General features: G+C 37.1%; 2 protein-coding genes across 2 annotated transcripts; one reads left to right on the top strand and one right to left on the bottom strand.

The window, feature by feature from the left end:
• Window positions 1–137: 137 nt before the first annotated feature.
• Window positions 138–1345, top strand: sox19a (SRY-box transcription factor 19a). Its single transcript, XM_081365529.1, has 2 exons — window positions 138–861; window positions 971–1345. Exons 1-2 carry the CDS (start codon window positions 215–217, stop codon window positions 1215–1217), a joined length of 894 nt encoding a protein of 297 aa, XP_081221655.1. The 5' UTR covers window positions 138–214; the 3' UTR covers window positions 1218–1345.
• A 7923-nt stretch (window positions 1346–9268) lies between these two features.
• Window positions 9269–15041, bottom strand: mpdu1a (mannose-P-dolichol utilization defect 1a). Its single transcript, XM_081365530.1, has 8 exons — window positions 14636–15041; window positions 14317–14382; window positions 13895–14027; window positions 13700–13785; window positions 13498–13616; window positions 13258–13368; window positions 11201–11352; window positions 9269–10412 (listed from the first exon to the last, which is right to left on the bottom strand). The coding sequence occupies exons 1-7, from the start codon at window positions 14745–14747 to the stop codon at window positions 11206–11208; spliced, it is 774 nt and encodes a 257-aa protein (XP_081221656.1). The 5' UTR covers window positions 14748–15041; the 3' UTR covers window positions 9269–10412; window positions 11201–11205.
• Window positions 15042–16509: the final 1468 nt, after the last annotated feature.

The raw sequence follows: 16509 nt of genomic DNA, 5'->3' as shown, positions 1-16509 counted from the left end.
TCAGAACTTGTTGATTGTCTTTAGCCGTTTACAAACACTTCTCGCTATAGTTACAGTCAGTTCGCTCTCGTCTTTTGGACTTAGGCTACTTGTCCATGAAATAGGCGCTTAAACGTTTAGCTTCGCGGACACCGAACGTCATTTGATTTGATTTAAAGTCATTTAGCCGTTTACGGTGATACTTACGTATCACCACTAAACTCTGTGGTCAGTCATGTACAGCATGCTGGAACACGATATGAAGTCCGCCGTGCCACCGACGCACCAGAGCGCGCAGGGAATGACCCAGCTGAACGGTGGAGTGACTCACGGATCCGGCAAACCGACTGTCAACAGCCAACAACAACAGGGTGGCGATCCTATGGACAAAGTTAAGAGGCCAATGAACGCGTTTATGGTCTGGTCTCGGGGTCAGAGGCGCAAAATGGCACAGGAGAACCCCAAAATGCACAACTCTGAGATCAGCAAGCGCCTGGGCGCCGAGTGGAAGCTGCTGACGGACGCGGAAAAACGGCCGTTCATCGACGAGGCCAAGCGGCTTCGCGCACTGCACATGAAGGAATACCCAGATTATAAATACAAACCCCGCCGTAAAACTAAACCCGTGCTGAAGAAGGACAACCCGGCTGCTAAGTATCCCCTATCAGCCGGCAACTTACTGGCGGCAGCCGCGGCTCAGGGGTCAGGTGGAAGCCCGCGGATGGACAGCTACGGCTGGGGTCACACAGGTGGCTATGCTGGCATGCAGACGGACGCTCTGGGTTACAGTCAGCAGCTTCACCGCTATGATCTGTCCGCCCTGCAGTATCCATCCGCCATGGCCACAGCACAGTCTTACATGAATAGTGCCAACTCCTACACGTAAGTTTATAATTATTCCAACAGGTGTTTGTGTGTGCACTTCAATAACATGCTCACTAAATCAAATATTTGTGTAGTCTTTAACACTTTTTCTTTGATTTCTCTCCAGCCCCATGTCTTACAGCAGCACTCCACAGCAGCCCAGCCCGGTCATGTCCATGGTGAAACCGGACCAGGTGTCTCACTCTCCCACCGGAGCCCACAGCCATCAGAGGGGTCCTTTACAAGGAGACCTGAGGGACATGATTAGCATGTATATCCCTGGTGGAGACACCACAGACAGTGGAGCACAGAGAGGCTATTCCAATATCCAACAGCATTACCTCACCGGTACAGCACCTCTCACTCACATCTGATCAGGAAACTGTCATTACCTTCCTGTTTCAGCTCTGCATGGAGGGCCAGCAGTGTCGGTTGTAGATGCGTGAACATTAACTTGATATGTAAAAAAGAATGAGGGTGTGTGGACACATGGTCGAACTGGATATCCCAAGGCAGCTGGACTTCTGGCCTTGTTGAAGTGCCTCAGAATATTGTGTGGAATGTGTGTCGCCCCTTTCTATCACGTTTTTTTAAGGTCCATGTCTGTTTTCTGCATAGCGTTCGATGATTATGTCATTGAGGCCTGGTGCACTGTTGATGGAATTGCTTATAGTAGTAACACGGCACATTTTTTTTCTGTAATCGACTGGCCGTTGTTTTTAATCAATCAGCTGACTGGTTGATTACTGCTTATTATTTGCATAGTAAACCAGCTAGTTTAATATGTCACTGACTACTGACTTTAAAGGGCTGTAATTGCTAAATAGGGAAAGAAGGGAACTGAGCACACATTCCCTCAGTCGCTGCTTGTCTCGATGATCTAAACACCTCAAAATGAATCTCCCGAGTTTTACTTTTAAGCTTTCATACCACAAGACTTTGTAACATTGTGCTGCTCTTCATTGTTTAGGTAATGCAAAAATATGAAATGCACAACGGTTTAGACATTTTTGTTAGAGTAGATACATTTATGCCCAGAGCTTCGACAGATTTTTGTTGCATTAAAAAGTGAAAATGAAATAGAGATCCTGCTTAGAGGGATTTGACTGTATTTTCTATAAAAAAAAAGAACAATTAATTCTCAACTCATTTGAGAAATAGAACTTTGTGAATAGAAGTGTTGTGTGTATAAAAGGGAGTCAAAACGTTTTGAATAATGTTCATTAAAAACGAAAACTTTATGAGCTTGTTAAAAGACTGTTTGACTAAGAATGTATTGTGAAATGTTTTTTTTAAAGCCCTTATAGTAAGGGTTAATAATCTTGTATGTGACTTGACAACCTTGATAGAAAAACAACAAAAAAAAATTAATAAAGTATTTTATTATTTTTGTACACTTGTCTTTCTTTGTTGTCATTATATTCAAATATGAACCCAACTATTTGTCTTAATGTACACTGAAGTGCACAATAATGTCATACTCAGGTAAACTGTATTTCAGCATATAAAAATAATTTTGATAGAATGTTTGTTGCAACAAACATCTTGAGATATGAAAACCTTCGGAAATAACTTCTCTCAAAATTATTAGGCTATAAGAATTTTCTAAACGTAACAGATTTGATGCAACAGGCCCCAGACTAAGTCCAGGGCTGAAGCTGCAAGTTAGTTAAAACATGGCACTTGTGTGATTAGCATTTCAACCTGTTCTTTTCCACTTGCACACATTTTACAAATTCAATTCAAACACAAGATTGTGACGTTCATAAGTAGGCTACTAAACGCTGGAAAGAAAGTAAGCCTCACGTTTGTTTAATGATAACATGGCAGGTGTTGCTCTCCTATGGCGCCACAACCTACACACTTTCACGCATTAGACGATAATGTGATAAGTGCAAGACAGCCCAGCCCAAACACATCGGCCTTTATTGCGAAATTACTGAAACGAGCTTTTTCCAACGATTAATCAAAACTCATATGGACCCACTTTATAAGGCATGCCTGCCCATTTAAATGCGACCAGACTCGTTTAATTCATCGTTAATACGATAGCGGGCTTATGGTCCAGACATTAACGCATTTAAGTCGATATGACTAATATTATAATTAGCTGAAGCGCACCAAATGAAGCAAGAAAAGAGAACAATGAGTGCAGAAGACACTGATTTTGGGAGGGACGGGGTCTTAATTTTGGCGAGTGCTGAGGGGACATCTGACCTCCGTCACCTAACCCCGAGAAGAAAGTGGGTCGATCGATTAAAACTGATAAAAGTTAGGAGGATCAAAACACAGAGGTCGGAAGAATATCCCTCCCTTTCTCTCGTTTTTTTTTTTCTTCTTCTTCTTCTTTTTTTTTCATACTTTGCCCGCTTTTTCCAGGAGAGAAAGTGAGTGGCTGTCCGGCCCGTAATTGGCCGTTTCGGAGTCTCATTGTCCTGCGCTTTTGAGCACGCAGGTGCGCGCAGTAAAAGCGCGCGGTTCTCAGCGCCTCTTATGCTCGCCTTTGTTCTCCTTTCTCTCGCTCTCCTACCGGGCAGAAAATTAGCGTTGCATTGAGTGCCTCGTCTCCCCTCTCTCAGCAGTCCCGAGCTTAACCCGCTCGCTGCTCCCCGCTATTCTCATGGTAATGGTGCAGTCAGGACCGGCTAATCGGGGGTGGAGGGGAGGGGAGGAATGGGGGGAGATGCCAAGGAAGAGTTTTGAAAGGGGGATGGGAGTTAGAAACACTCACGCTCACGCATATGACGACAAATATAGTCCGCCGGACCCATAAATGCTATAGCAGGAAGCTGTACAGAGAAGGAAGACGTCCATAAAGTCAATACAACTGTTTCAAATACTTTTAAAAAGCAGAATATCTATTGAAAAACATTTTTTGGCTCCGATGACGTCATGCTTCTCATTTTTTTCCCTTTTTTTGTCAAACTGAAAAAGTTTGCTATAAAAATGCAATCCATACAAAATAAGTTGGATACATATTTATTTATTTTGTATACATACTCTATCATGAATATGTCAATTAAAATCAAAACAGATTTTTTTCTGTAAAAATATAGGTGTAGGTGGCTATAGGTGGTGTGTTTGGAGAAAAGGTCTAGATAGGCCTACTAAAATTCTTTAAAAATTATATTTATTATTTCAGTAATGCAATTTTGATTTAAAATATTACTAACATTTAACATTTGTCTGCCAATTTGCCAAATCAAGGTCAGTGTGGCATGACCAATATACAGGAAGCCATTTTGTTGTCACGTGACAAGGAAAAGAAAACACAAAGGACCCCTTTAACCTGTTCATAAAAGTATTTTATGAAAGATATTTCAACCTTTTCATAAAAGTGTAGGTTTTGTTCAGGTTAAATTAAGTAACTATAAGCAAACAACTTGAAAATTCATTATATTTGTAAAAAAAAAAAAAAAAAAAAAAAACTTTTATTAATCTTAAAAATATGAAACCATTTTTAAAATGAACGATTAAGATGTACAATCAATTACAGTGCAAAGAAACAATTTATTACGTTTAGCCTACTTTTTACTTGATGGTTAAACAGTCTTATTTAATGAGTTTAAAAATATATATATATTTTTAATGTATTATATGTTCTATATTTTGAAGATCAGTACTAGCATGTCAATAGGGAAAGGGTGGGAGATACATTAAGCCATGTAGAATATCATCCAATCGTGTAAGATTTGTTTTGATATTAACATCTTATTTTCAGAATTAATCAGTTGGCAAACTCCAAAACTGAGTGGGCATTGTGCTTGTGTGTGTGTGTGTGTGTGTGTGTGTGTGTGTGGGGGGGGGGGGGGGTCATTTGAAGGGGGAGCCAGATTTTCTTGTTGAAAGCATAAAATCTCCTAGCAACAAACAGAGGCTTCCACAGGTTGTTCCCAAAGCAACAGCAATCCCCCAAACTAACCCCAAAACTCAACCCCACACCCACCAGAGAGAGAGAGAGAGAGAGAGAGAGAGAGAGAGAGAGAGAGAGAGAGAGAGAGAGAGAGAGAGAGAGAGAGAGAGAGAGAGAGAGAGAGAGAGAGAGAGAGAGAGAGAGAGAGGAAGGAGCAGACTCCACAATTTTAGTTGAACATTGAAATGCCCATGGACTCACTCAGACAATTTGAGAAACTTTTCATGCACATTACACTATTAATTTATCCAATAAGTTCACAAACTGGTTTGATAATATCTTAATTTAATCATGGTTTAAAGATACGCTGACAGTCAAAATTTAGGAATAATTTTTCTAATGTTTATGAAAGGAGTCTCTTATGCTCGCCAAGGCTGCATGTATTTGGGAAAAATACAGACAGTAATATTGTGAATTATTATTACAATTTGAAATAACTGTTTTATATTTGAACATTTTTCATTTTAACAGCCATTACTATAATTCAGTGTCTAATGATCCTTCAGAAATCATTTTAATATGCTGTTTTGATGCTCAAGATACATTTCTTATTATCAATGTTGAAAACAGTTGAGCTGCTTAATATTTGTGTGGAAACTGATATATTACCAAGTTGTTTGTACCATTTAAAAAAAAAAATAGAAATCAATATTTCTATTCAACAAGGATGCATTAAGTTGCAACAGTATATACATTTATAGTGTAATAATTTATATTTCAGATGAATGGTGTTATTTTGAACGCCTTTATTCACCAAAAAATCCTGAAAAAATTTATCACGATTTCCACAAAAATATTCAGCAGCAATTTCATCATTGATGATAATAATAATAAGAACCATTTTAAAATGTAATAATATTTCACAATATTACTGTTTTTACCGTATCAAATAAATTCAGCCTTAGTGAGCATAAGATACTTTAAACATTAAACACAAAAAAACATTAACCATCAATATATAACTCTTTAATTTCTGATGAATCATGAATATAACAAAAAATAAACACAGTAGTTGAGAAAACTGGTTTCAAAGTCTTTTTGAACTGATTTTATATCAGTTTCCTCTGAATCTGAGCAATGTTGAGTCAATCCGTCTGTAGGACAGCTCATAGTCCAAGAGACTTTTCACAAATTGTGTTTTGCCTTTTGCAGAATGTTTACTATTATGTTTTTTCAGAATAATAAATATTCATTAGCATGATAAAGTTACCAGATAAAGTTTTTAACCAGGCAGTAAGAATCTAAGTTTGGCTCTAATGCGTGTTTTGAGGCTCGATGGGACAGGGTTGCTATGCTCCAGTTCAGAGCTACAAACAGAGCAGGACCAACTGCATACTTATGCACTGCTGTCTGCTTGAATGCCACCTAGAACATTATTATGGTTGACTTACATGCTCAAAAAAAAAAAAGCGAGAGAGAAGAAGAGCAGGTTTGTCTGTACAGAAGTCAGATTGAGGTGTGGTGCTCGTTCGTGGGAGAGTGATATAACAAACGTTTGCCACCCAATCGTGCAAGAAAAATGAGCCCGATGACTGACGAAAAAACGAACGAGCAGAATATCGTCACAATTGTCTTAACTAACGTCATACAGCGCACCTACTGTTAGTGAGTCACCAGAAACATGTCAATTATTTGAGCATCAATCATCAGTTATAATCACACAAGTGCTGATCTATCATCAGCTCACCTTTTTCCATATATTGACATTTATAGAACTACAATATTCTTAAAATAGATCAACACAAACTACGTGTAATTCAGTAAATCTGAATCAATCTTGACTTCAATAGGCAGTGACTTTCTTCAGATATCATCATTTGAGATGCCCGATATATTGGTACAATATCAGATATTGTTGGAAATTGAATATTTTTGAATTGATCAGTATTAGTTGATGTTGTATATTTATTTGTGCATGCTCATTTCCTCTGCTTTTACATAGATTTCCTTAATAACACTGTTAAACCTCAAAAAGATTTTCCGTTTTTCATACTGTATAGATCATAACGTTGCAATGCTTAAATTCACTTGCAAAATGATTGGTGTTAGCTGTTATGGCGCTTTTCCACTACACAGTACCAGCTCGCCTCGGCTCGCGGACTCGGCTTTGTTTGGTTTTCCACTGTGTAAAAGTTGTACCTGTAGCTGCTTCCAGGTACTTTTTTTCGTACCACCTCCGGCGAGGTTCTAAGCGAGCTGAGGCGATACTAAAATGTGACGTGAAAACACGGCAGACTGCTGATTGGTCAGAGAGAATCGTCACTATTCACTGCGTCATCATTGCACGCGCCAGACGGAGTATCCTGAATAAAAAACAGCAAAAACAAAAACATCCAAAAACAGCATACACTCGATTTCCTCCAATGTCCTGTGTGTGTGTGTGTCTCACGTAGAAGATTAAGTCACGGCAGTTTCCTGTGGCGTCGCTATGACGACCAGGTACTATTGTGGAGGTACTATCTGCAATGGAAAACGGAGCGAAAAGCGAGTCGAGTTGAGTTGAGCTGGTACTGGTAATGGAAAAGCACCATTAGTGTTTTCTTTTTACTTTATTTAGACACAATTGTATAAAACTTTAAAATCAGCCAAAGGCCCGTTCACACCAAGGACGATAACTATAGCTGCGTCCCAATTCAAAGTCTGCATCCTTCGAAGGCCGATTGCGTCACAACAGCACGACGAAAACTGTCCCAATTCCAAAAAAATGCGTCCTCTGTTTCCCGGTCAATGAAGGATACAACAGATGGATCCTTCACGGCCTAGTCTACCCCAGAATCCATTGCATGCTGATAACGACAGTATTTTTTTTTTTTTTTTTTTTTTTTTTGAGAAATTGTGGGATTAATCTTTAAAATGTAAGTATTAGGTTTCAACTTACTTGAATATCTAATGATACAAAAAAAAACATCAACTTTGAAGCGGTTCAAATGTTGACATAACTTACTAAAATGCAATTTTATATAGCTTATACTCTTTATTATGTACATAAATGGACCAAGGTGAACAAATTTAGACAGTTTGTGAACCCGGTTTTGTTTTCAGACAGTAGGAATATAACTTTCCAAAAAGTCCAGTACAAACATTGCAGTGGCTAAGCGACAAGAACAATCCTCTTTGATGTAAGAGCTTGAGCACTTAAAATGGCCGACGACAAAATGAAAAATTCAAACATTACTTCTCTGTATTTAAAAATGGCAAAGAAGAAATACCATAAAACACTACTGGCAGGTGATAAAAGTGTTTCGGTTTAATAAAAAGAGAGTTTAATAAAGCACCACACAGTATATATGTGGATGAACGTGTCTGCTAAAGTTTTAAGAACTAAAGCTGCTTGATAAACTGGATTTCAATTCTATTACTGAGTTCTACCCAACTTTCAAGTATGAAAACACATTCCTTTCACTAATTCTATGTGAATCCAACCTGACGGGAAAAAATTCAAGAACCATTGCAGGTATGATGGGTGACAGGTGATCTTTCAACACCTTTCGTTTGCTATCTTTCTTTAACTTGCTCACTCTCGCACACACTTTGTTTGACCATGTAAACTATAGTAATTTCATTTTTTTCAGTCAGGGTATTATTTTTGGTAAGCACATTATTTGCCAACATCTTTGTGAGCTCACGGGAGAAACTGAGGAGAAGGAGAGTGTTTTGACATGCTGCACTGAACTGCAGAAGGATTACAACACTCAGATTGGAGTATTGATCCACTGCAGCTGCTCTTGCATGGTGGATGAAGAGAGATAGAGAGGAAGACAGAGAGAGAGAGAGAGAGAGAGAGAGAGAGAGAGAGAGAGAGAGAGAGAGAGAGAGAGAGAGAGAGAGAGAGAGAGAGAGAGAGAGAGAGAGAGAAACATAATGCTTAAGTCTTGCAGTCTGATTTCTGAAATAGTGTATTTTCACTTTACTCAAAATGACTGCATCAACTTGGAGCACTATTGGCCATGTGGACCAAGAAACCAAACTTTTCAACAATATTTACACTCACACTGGTTCATTATAATTGTCTACTAAAAATGTTTAACAGTGCATACACATCACAGGGGAATTTTTCTTAAAGTCATGAACATTTCAACCACAGCCATATCTGACATGATTGTTTTTAAATGAATTGTTAGAATAAAATGCCTGACTTTAAGCCTAATTTCAAAGCAAGTATATTTTATAATTTTGCAAAAGATGTCAAAATTACAGCTTGAAAATTATGCATAATAATTTGCACATCATGTCTCTTATATCATCCATGCTTTTCTCTCATACTTTTGTCTTCTTTGGTAAACATGTATTATAACTTTTGAAAAAACTTTATTGGGGCGCAAAATTGCTGGTCATGATGGAAATATGACACCACGTCTGAGAGACATAATCATAATTGGGGTAAAAAATGTTTTATATAAAATCAGTAAAATTTTAAATCGATGTATTTAGCAAATTTTTATAGGGTACAATATATTTATTTATAGATTTTCTATAGGGTCTGGGACAAAGGTAAACCAATAAAATGTATTAATGAAAAGCATTTTAATGTAGCAATAAAAAAAAAAAAAAAAAAGACATGGCAAAAGTTCCAAAGAAAATGAATTGAAATCTGTTCATTGTAATAATAATAAAAAAAGTGCCTGAAACACCCCTACCTAAATGAGGTTTACTTCATCTGCACTCATTCATAATTGTTAATCGTTCATGTTTGTCCAAATCTCAGAACACCGTGAATGACTATCTACAGTCGGATCTGTATCATCAGCCACTCGAGTGCGGCCCACACAGATGGAAATACTCACCAAACACTATGAGCACATTCTTAAGATATACGGAAGAATTGCATCAATGGGCTGCTTATCAGACACAAACAAACAACACGCATCAAAGTGATCCGATAATACAGACACAATCAAAATCTCTAAAACTTGTGTAAAAACATATGTAAAAAGTATAAGTTAATCACTATGTTTTCAACATAACTCTTTCAAGCCCTCTCACACAAACACACACGATTCTTTCAGACTCTCATGGGCAGGGCAAACAAACACACGCACGGTGTGGCGTTTCCACACAGACACACAGATTAGATCATTATGATGGTAGATTGAGGTCTGTCAGACAGGTAGATAAGGAGCGAATCACACGCATGCACAGACGCTTTATGACTCATGTTTCAGCGAGTTTTCATTGCTCCGGAAACACACACAGCCCCGCAGAGAAGACCTCCCACAAAGCAGACAGAGCCAAGACTACACAACCAGACCCGACAAACAAACCACACCACAGCATCAACACAGCGCCTAAGCAACACCCGGGGACATGCCGTCTGTCATTTCAATACCTTTAAACTACTTGTTGACTTCACTACTAATCCCCAAGATACTTTCACCCAACATGAGTAAAAAAACTGATTATGTAAAAGGAAAAAACTACATGTTAGAGTAGCTTTAACAACATTAGAAACACCCTTTATTACAGAAAAAGATGTCTGAATATAGCATAACACTTAATGTTGAAAAATTAAATGAAATCACATCCTGAGACTTTGAAAATACAAAAATTTCATGAGACATTGGATGATTCACATCCTCTTTTTCCAGGAGTACAAATGCACAATCTGAGATGTAAATCCAAGTCAGAATGTACCTGACCAAGTGACAGAAAAACAGATCTGAAAAAATAAAGAACAACATATATTTACTGTACTGGAGAAGGTATGAAGAGTAGAAACTCAATAATACGCCATAGAAGAGTAAAAACTACTCTTCTGCCACCTAGTGGTGCCTTTTTGCAATCTTCACAAGCACTCGAGTTCATTACTACTGCCACACAGAGGCTGACTTGAAAAGCATTAAAATTTTCTCATCTTTAAACAAAATGATAAATGAGTCCTATTCATTAAAAAAACTTTTTTGGTTTGGTTTGTAATTGGTTGGTATCACTTTGTAACAGAGATGGATCAGATGACCTTATTCATCTATTCATGGCATTGACAATTAACTGAAGTGCAGCATTTGCCCAAGCAAATGAATATCAATATAGTTTGATTAGTGCTGTAAGCCAAATATTAAGATTTTGCAAAATTAACCTAATTTGTTTGAGGTTTGTGGTTTATAATAAAGCCATTACTAAAAACATACAATTCATTTGATTACCATCAGAAAGGGGTTCTATAGTCTAGATAGTCCAGGCAGCTGAAACACTCTTTCCTTTGCCACACAACTCATTCAATAAATGGAATTGTGATCTTTTTGGTAACAAAAAATTTAACTGGACTTCACTATGCACTAGCAGGTTTTGACATGCATATGATATTGCTATGACAAGAGGTTTAATGGAGATAAAACAATTCGATTTCACAATGATTTTTGGAGACATTCAGTGAATTAGCGCTCCAAAACATACTGTACTATAGGGGACACCTGGGGACATTCTGCATACAAGAAGAGTTTATTTTACCTCTTTTATTCAGCCTTGTCTTTCTGCACTTGCCCTTCTTTCTCACGGTTTGTCATGCATTTATTCCAGTACATCAGGACCTGTAAAAGCATCAGCCCACTGCCACAACAGGCCAGTGCATGCATCTGACTTGACATAGATAGGCCTGTGTCCTTTAGAAAGAGAGAGAGAGAGAGAGAGAGAGAGAGAGAGAGAGAGAGAGAGAGAGAGAGAGAGAGAGAGAGAGAGAGAGAGAGAGAGAGAGAGTGATTAAAAAAGTGAAAAAGAGATATTACAATTATAATGGATAATATTAACATTTACTACATTTATTTTCTGTATGGGAACATATCTTAAGGTCTTGGCTTAAAAAGCTATCAAACATTTTTATTATTATTGCCCAGAAAAAAATACACTGATCATTAAAGACTGATCTTTTGTGACAACATGCTCTAATACCAGAGCATGTTGTTACACTACAGCGTAAGTTTTCATAATGGAAACTGTTAGCATTAGGTTTGCAATGGAAAGTAAGTAGTGACAGATCTTTTTCTTACTTATTGTGATGTCCATATTGAAATGTACTATCAAAAAGATTGTAAAAAAAAAACATAGGGTGAAACACTATTCTATCTGAATAGGAATCTGAATTCTATTCATCGGCTGAATGATTGAAGAAGAAGAAGTCCAGAATACATGTTACCAGAGAGAGGTATGTGATTAAGTAATAATATTTTAATTAAAAATTACAATGTCAAAAGGTTTTTTTTAAACATTTGCACGGATGAATTGTTCACGATAAGATCTAAAATATGCATTTTAAAAAATCAATAAGGTGAATTTTACTTTCATGCCGACTATAGACAGTAAAACAGCCACATTTTTGCAAAAGAAAAAAATAAAGAAAAAAAATCATACAATAACAGACAATTTTTTGGTTTTGGTCAATACATATCATTATTAATCAACTGCACAAATGTTTAGAATTTTATAATATATATAAAAAAGGTTTTTTTAACTATCATTTTAAATTGAATAAAATTGTGACAGCTTGCCTGACCTGACATTAAATTACTCTAATTATGAGAAATCTACCTTCATTATATTGTTGACCACTATTTTAATGTATGCCGGTGTGTTTTTATTGTGTTCACTTGTTCACTCAACTCTCTCAGAAAAAAAGGTACAAAAGCTGTCACTGTGGCGGTACCTTTTCAAAAGGTACACCTTTGTACCTAAAGAGTGAATATTAGTCCCTCAAAGGTACATATTGGTACCAAAAGTGTACATATTAGTTCCAAAAGTGTACATATTAGTACGTAAATGGTTCATATTAGAACCCTTTTGAAGGGCACTGTCCCAGTGACAACTTTTGTACCTTTTTTTCTGAGAGTGAACAGACATAGCAAAAATTTAATTTTATGTTAGTAGGATAGAATTCACAAAATTATAATTTAAAAGGAGTTTCAGGTATTTTACTTTTGAGAGCCAACATATAAAACCACTGCTAGAGAAAACATTTTTCTCACAAGCATTTGTGTAATAGGACATTTAACTCAAAACCACAGTTATTAAGATATAGACCTTGAAACAATATCCATGTGTGACAACCAACCCTAGTCTCCATAACATTAAAATTTCTGCCCTAAACGAGTGTGTGTGTGTGTGAGTGTGAGAGAGAGAGAGAGAGAGAGAGAGAGAGAGAGAGAGAGAGAGAGAGTGTGTCCTGGTAAACCCCACATTATAGGGACAAAATCCTTGTACTAGTGGGGATATGTTTTGGTCCCCATGAGGAAAACAGCTTATAAATGATCCTAAGTGATGTCTTTTGAAAATTAGAAAGTGTGATGAAAGTGAGAAAACTTTCTGTGATGGGTGGGTATAGGGGTAGGGTTAGTGTAAGAGGATAGAATATACAGTTTGTACAGTATAAAAAGTCATTATGTCAATGGAATGTCCCTATAAAACATGAAAACACAACACAAGTGTGTGTGTGTGTGTGTGTGTGTGTGTGTGTGTGTGTGTGTGTGTGTGTGTGTGTGTGTGTGTGTGTGTGTGTGGTGTGTGTGTGTGTGTACCTGCAGGGAACTGAAGATACGCCCCAGAGAGCCGAGAAAGGCCAGGAAAACTGAGAGTGCAGACAGCTGTCCTGTGTGTCCACATTTAAAGTTACTGCCTGCCTGGAAGAACTGAACACACACAACATAAAATACAAAAAAATACAAAATGTTTGTTTTTTTTTATAAAGAAAATGTACACATGGAGATCTTTTTTGGGGGGGTCGGGGGGGGGGGGGGGGGTAAAAAGTCCTGTCTCACCCTTCCAGCAATAACCAACAGCACATTCCACTCATGCAGAGTCCAAACCACTGAAGCAGGGGTCAAAGGTGAGGCCAGGAGGAACATAAAGCTACAGTAAAGAGCAAGAAAATAGATACCTGCATGAAAAACCCAAACAAACATTAGATTAGGAAAAAGGAAATTCTCTCCATCCTCTCTGTTTAAGCCTTCTTTTTCTAACCTTTTATGGTTTTCCCTCGGTAGTGCTGGATGAGCAAAGCCAGAACAGCAATCTGGATCATTGCAAAAAAACTTTCCCCCCAGGCTCTGCACACACACACACTCATGTCTTAGCATGACTGCATACACATTTAGCACATTCTTCTCTACACAGTATATATGTTAGCGCTTGACATTAATGCAAAAGCTGTTTTACCCAATGGGAAAGTTCTGAGTGTAGCAGAAAGCTGCACGAGAAGAGATGGCCAACAGCTCCAGAAAAATAGATGTCAGACACAGTCCATTAGAACTTCCAGACCAAAGAATTTTCCAGATCTGAGGCAGTGGAGCTGTGGAAAGAAATTAAAATGTTATTTTTATTAATATTTGAATACGTTTTTTTTTTTTTACATTTTCTGTTTTCATTCGTGTTTTTGTAATTTTAGTAGTTTTGGTTGATATATTTTTCAATATACATATATTGTTTTGATTTAGATTTAGTTAACTATAATAACCCTAGGAAGAAGCAGATACACACACACTATAAAACACAGTGTCAACCGATAGAGCAGAGAAAATATGAAGTAACTCTGGAGGATATGAATATGCAGGGCTGATGTCAAATAGACTACTACTTACCAATAACAATTCCCATCAAAATCAATATTCCCATAGTCTGTTTCATGATAATCTTCAGGCAAGGTACTAGAGAACAATACACAGTGTACAGTAAACAAATATCGTGTCTACAGGCCAAACATACTCACGGTGGACACTGAATATATATGTCAGTGAAACACATTAAATATCATAACAACAAGTCATCTGTCATGCAGTATTATGTTAACTAAAATGCTACCCATTATAAAATGAATTTGTTTAGTATATTGTTTAAGACATGTTTGGATGAATTCACTAACATTTTCACATGTTTATTCGAGATAAAGCTGTCTCTCACCGTGCAAAAAGTTGAAGTAAATGAAAAAGTGGTCATAACATTTTTCTGGCATGAAGAAAGTTAGCAAAAATTCTTTCAACGAAGGCATCGTCCCTTGGTCAGACGTGTCCATGGCTCATGTATTCCTGTCGGTGGTCGTTTATCGTGTCCAAACCCAAATCTTCAAAACGGAGAATAGTCAGTGAATTATTGACAGATTCCTCTTCACCTGGCTAAACTAAATAGCCGTCTAACATTCGATACGTTACTTTTTTTGTCGTCTTTTTGTAACGTCTAAGCAGAATCTTTTTTAAACTAGTGACCATTTATAACAAAAGTCTTGGTAAAATCCACCAAAAGTGCCTCTAGTTTGACGGCAAAGCAAGCCTCACCAATGATCTGTAAGTTTTAGAGGGGCGTGCATGTCTCTGGATTTAGACTAACTTGTGTTTTTAAAGCTCCCGAATGGAGAGCCCTTTCCTAGAAGTGTTTTAATGCAACTAAATTATCTAATAACCAAAGCCTGTTCAGTTCACAAACGAAACGTTTTTGTATTTCCACATTTCTATGCTTTTATCATCAATAGCCTATATGCAGAGCCAGAGGCACTGAAATATGTGTTCATACAGGGGGCGCTCGCGGCTCACTGCCATAGAAACATATGGTTAAAAACAGTAAGAGCAGTTTGCTAGAATGAGAAACCCGGAAATGTGAAAAGGGTCACTATTCCCTATTGTGAATGTCAACTTTAACACGAATGATACTTACAAAAAAAACTGATATCAGATGTAATTATTTTATACATTCTGTAAAAAAAAAAAAAAACAAAAAAAAAACAGTTGGCTTTTTGGCCCAGGTAAGGGCCATTTAGGCTACATTCTTTTCAATTTGCCTCTGTTCTACAGCTATTTTAGAAAAGCTTCCATTTATTCCCCTAAAATAATACACAAGGCAAGAATCATGCCTATGCTAAACATGTAATCAGTACATTTATCATGATGGAGATGTTTATGTTTGGCTTGTGTTGCCTCTGTCATATGAACTTTTTATGATGCTGATTTATTAATACAGCATTTATTTTTATTTTATTTTATTTTTTATTTTTTGTTTTGTCTTAAAAGCTCTTTCAATTATTTGTGTATTCTCACAAATTTCATTTGATAATTTTTGGTGCATGCATATTAGTTTTTTTTTTTTTAATTGCTTACACACAATTTCTGAAACGGCACACAAGCCACAAAACGTGCACACAGCATGCAAAACATCATAGATCTTTTGCAAAAGCAAATAAATTTTTTTGTACAGTAATTCTACACACAAACCATCAAATGGTTAGCCATAAACACGTAAAACTACACACGGATGTCTAAAATGTAAAACACTACTATCTTGTCATTCTTGTGTCTTTTGCTTGTTCAGTGTGCACAGCAGTTTGTCACATACAAGTATGTGCACAAATATACTGTATATACAGCATTTTTAGTCACTGAACTGAACTGAATCAACACTGAACTGACTTGAGCTGAAAAATTACACTATTAGCTGTTAAAACTTACTATATGTGAAGCCACTTTGAAACAATATAAAAGCGCTATAAAAATAGAGGTGACTTGACTTGCATGCATATTCAGTAGGCTATATATTTGCAAAAGAAACTCCAATGCAAGGGTGAAAAATGTATATCATTAATCGAGTTAATCAAAAATGAAACGTTTGTATGATCGTAGGACGTAACATCGTTCTTTCTGTGTTGGCGATTAGGTTAATTGTTGCCCGTTGTTTCATCTCCGTTTCTAGATTCCGGTCCATACGTCATTATACGACGGGAATCTGATGAAAATATGTCATCAGTGCGCCAGAGAGAAGGACTAAAACCCAGTTCACGTGAATGTCAT

This window comes from Scardinius erythrophthalmus, assembly GCF_964197995.2.
Source record: "Scardinius erythrophthalmus genome assembly, chromosome: 5".
NCBI classification, from domain to species: Eukaryota; Metazoa; Chordata; class Actinopteri; order Cypriniformes; family Leuciscidae; genus Scardinius; species Scardinius erythrophthalmus.
This window is presented reverse-complemented; position numbering and strand designations above follow the sequence as displayed.

Bases quoted from the DNA above. Each gene is read 5' to 3' on its own strand.
- sox19a (XM_081365529.1), top strand. From the start codon at position 215: ATGTACAGCATGCTGGAACACGATATGAAGTCCGCCGTGCCACCGACG. The intron at 862-970 runs GTAAGTTTATAA...ATTTCTCTCCAG, and splicing joins AATAGTGCCAACTCCTACAC to CCCCATGTCTTACAGCAGCA.
- mpdu1a (XM_081365530.1), bottom strand. From the start codon at position 14,747: ATGGACACGTCTGACCAAGGGACGATGCCTTCGTTGAAAGAATTTTTG. The intron at 14,383-14,635 runs GTGAGAGACAGC...ATTGTTCTCTAG, and splicing joins TTACTTCAACTTTTTGCACG to TACCTTGCCTGAAGATTATC. The intron at 14,028-14,316 runs GTAAGTAGTAGT...TTCTTTCCACAG, and splicing joins TTTGATGGGAATTGTTATTG to CTCCACTGCCTCAGATCTGG.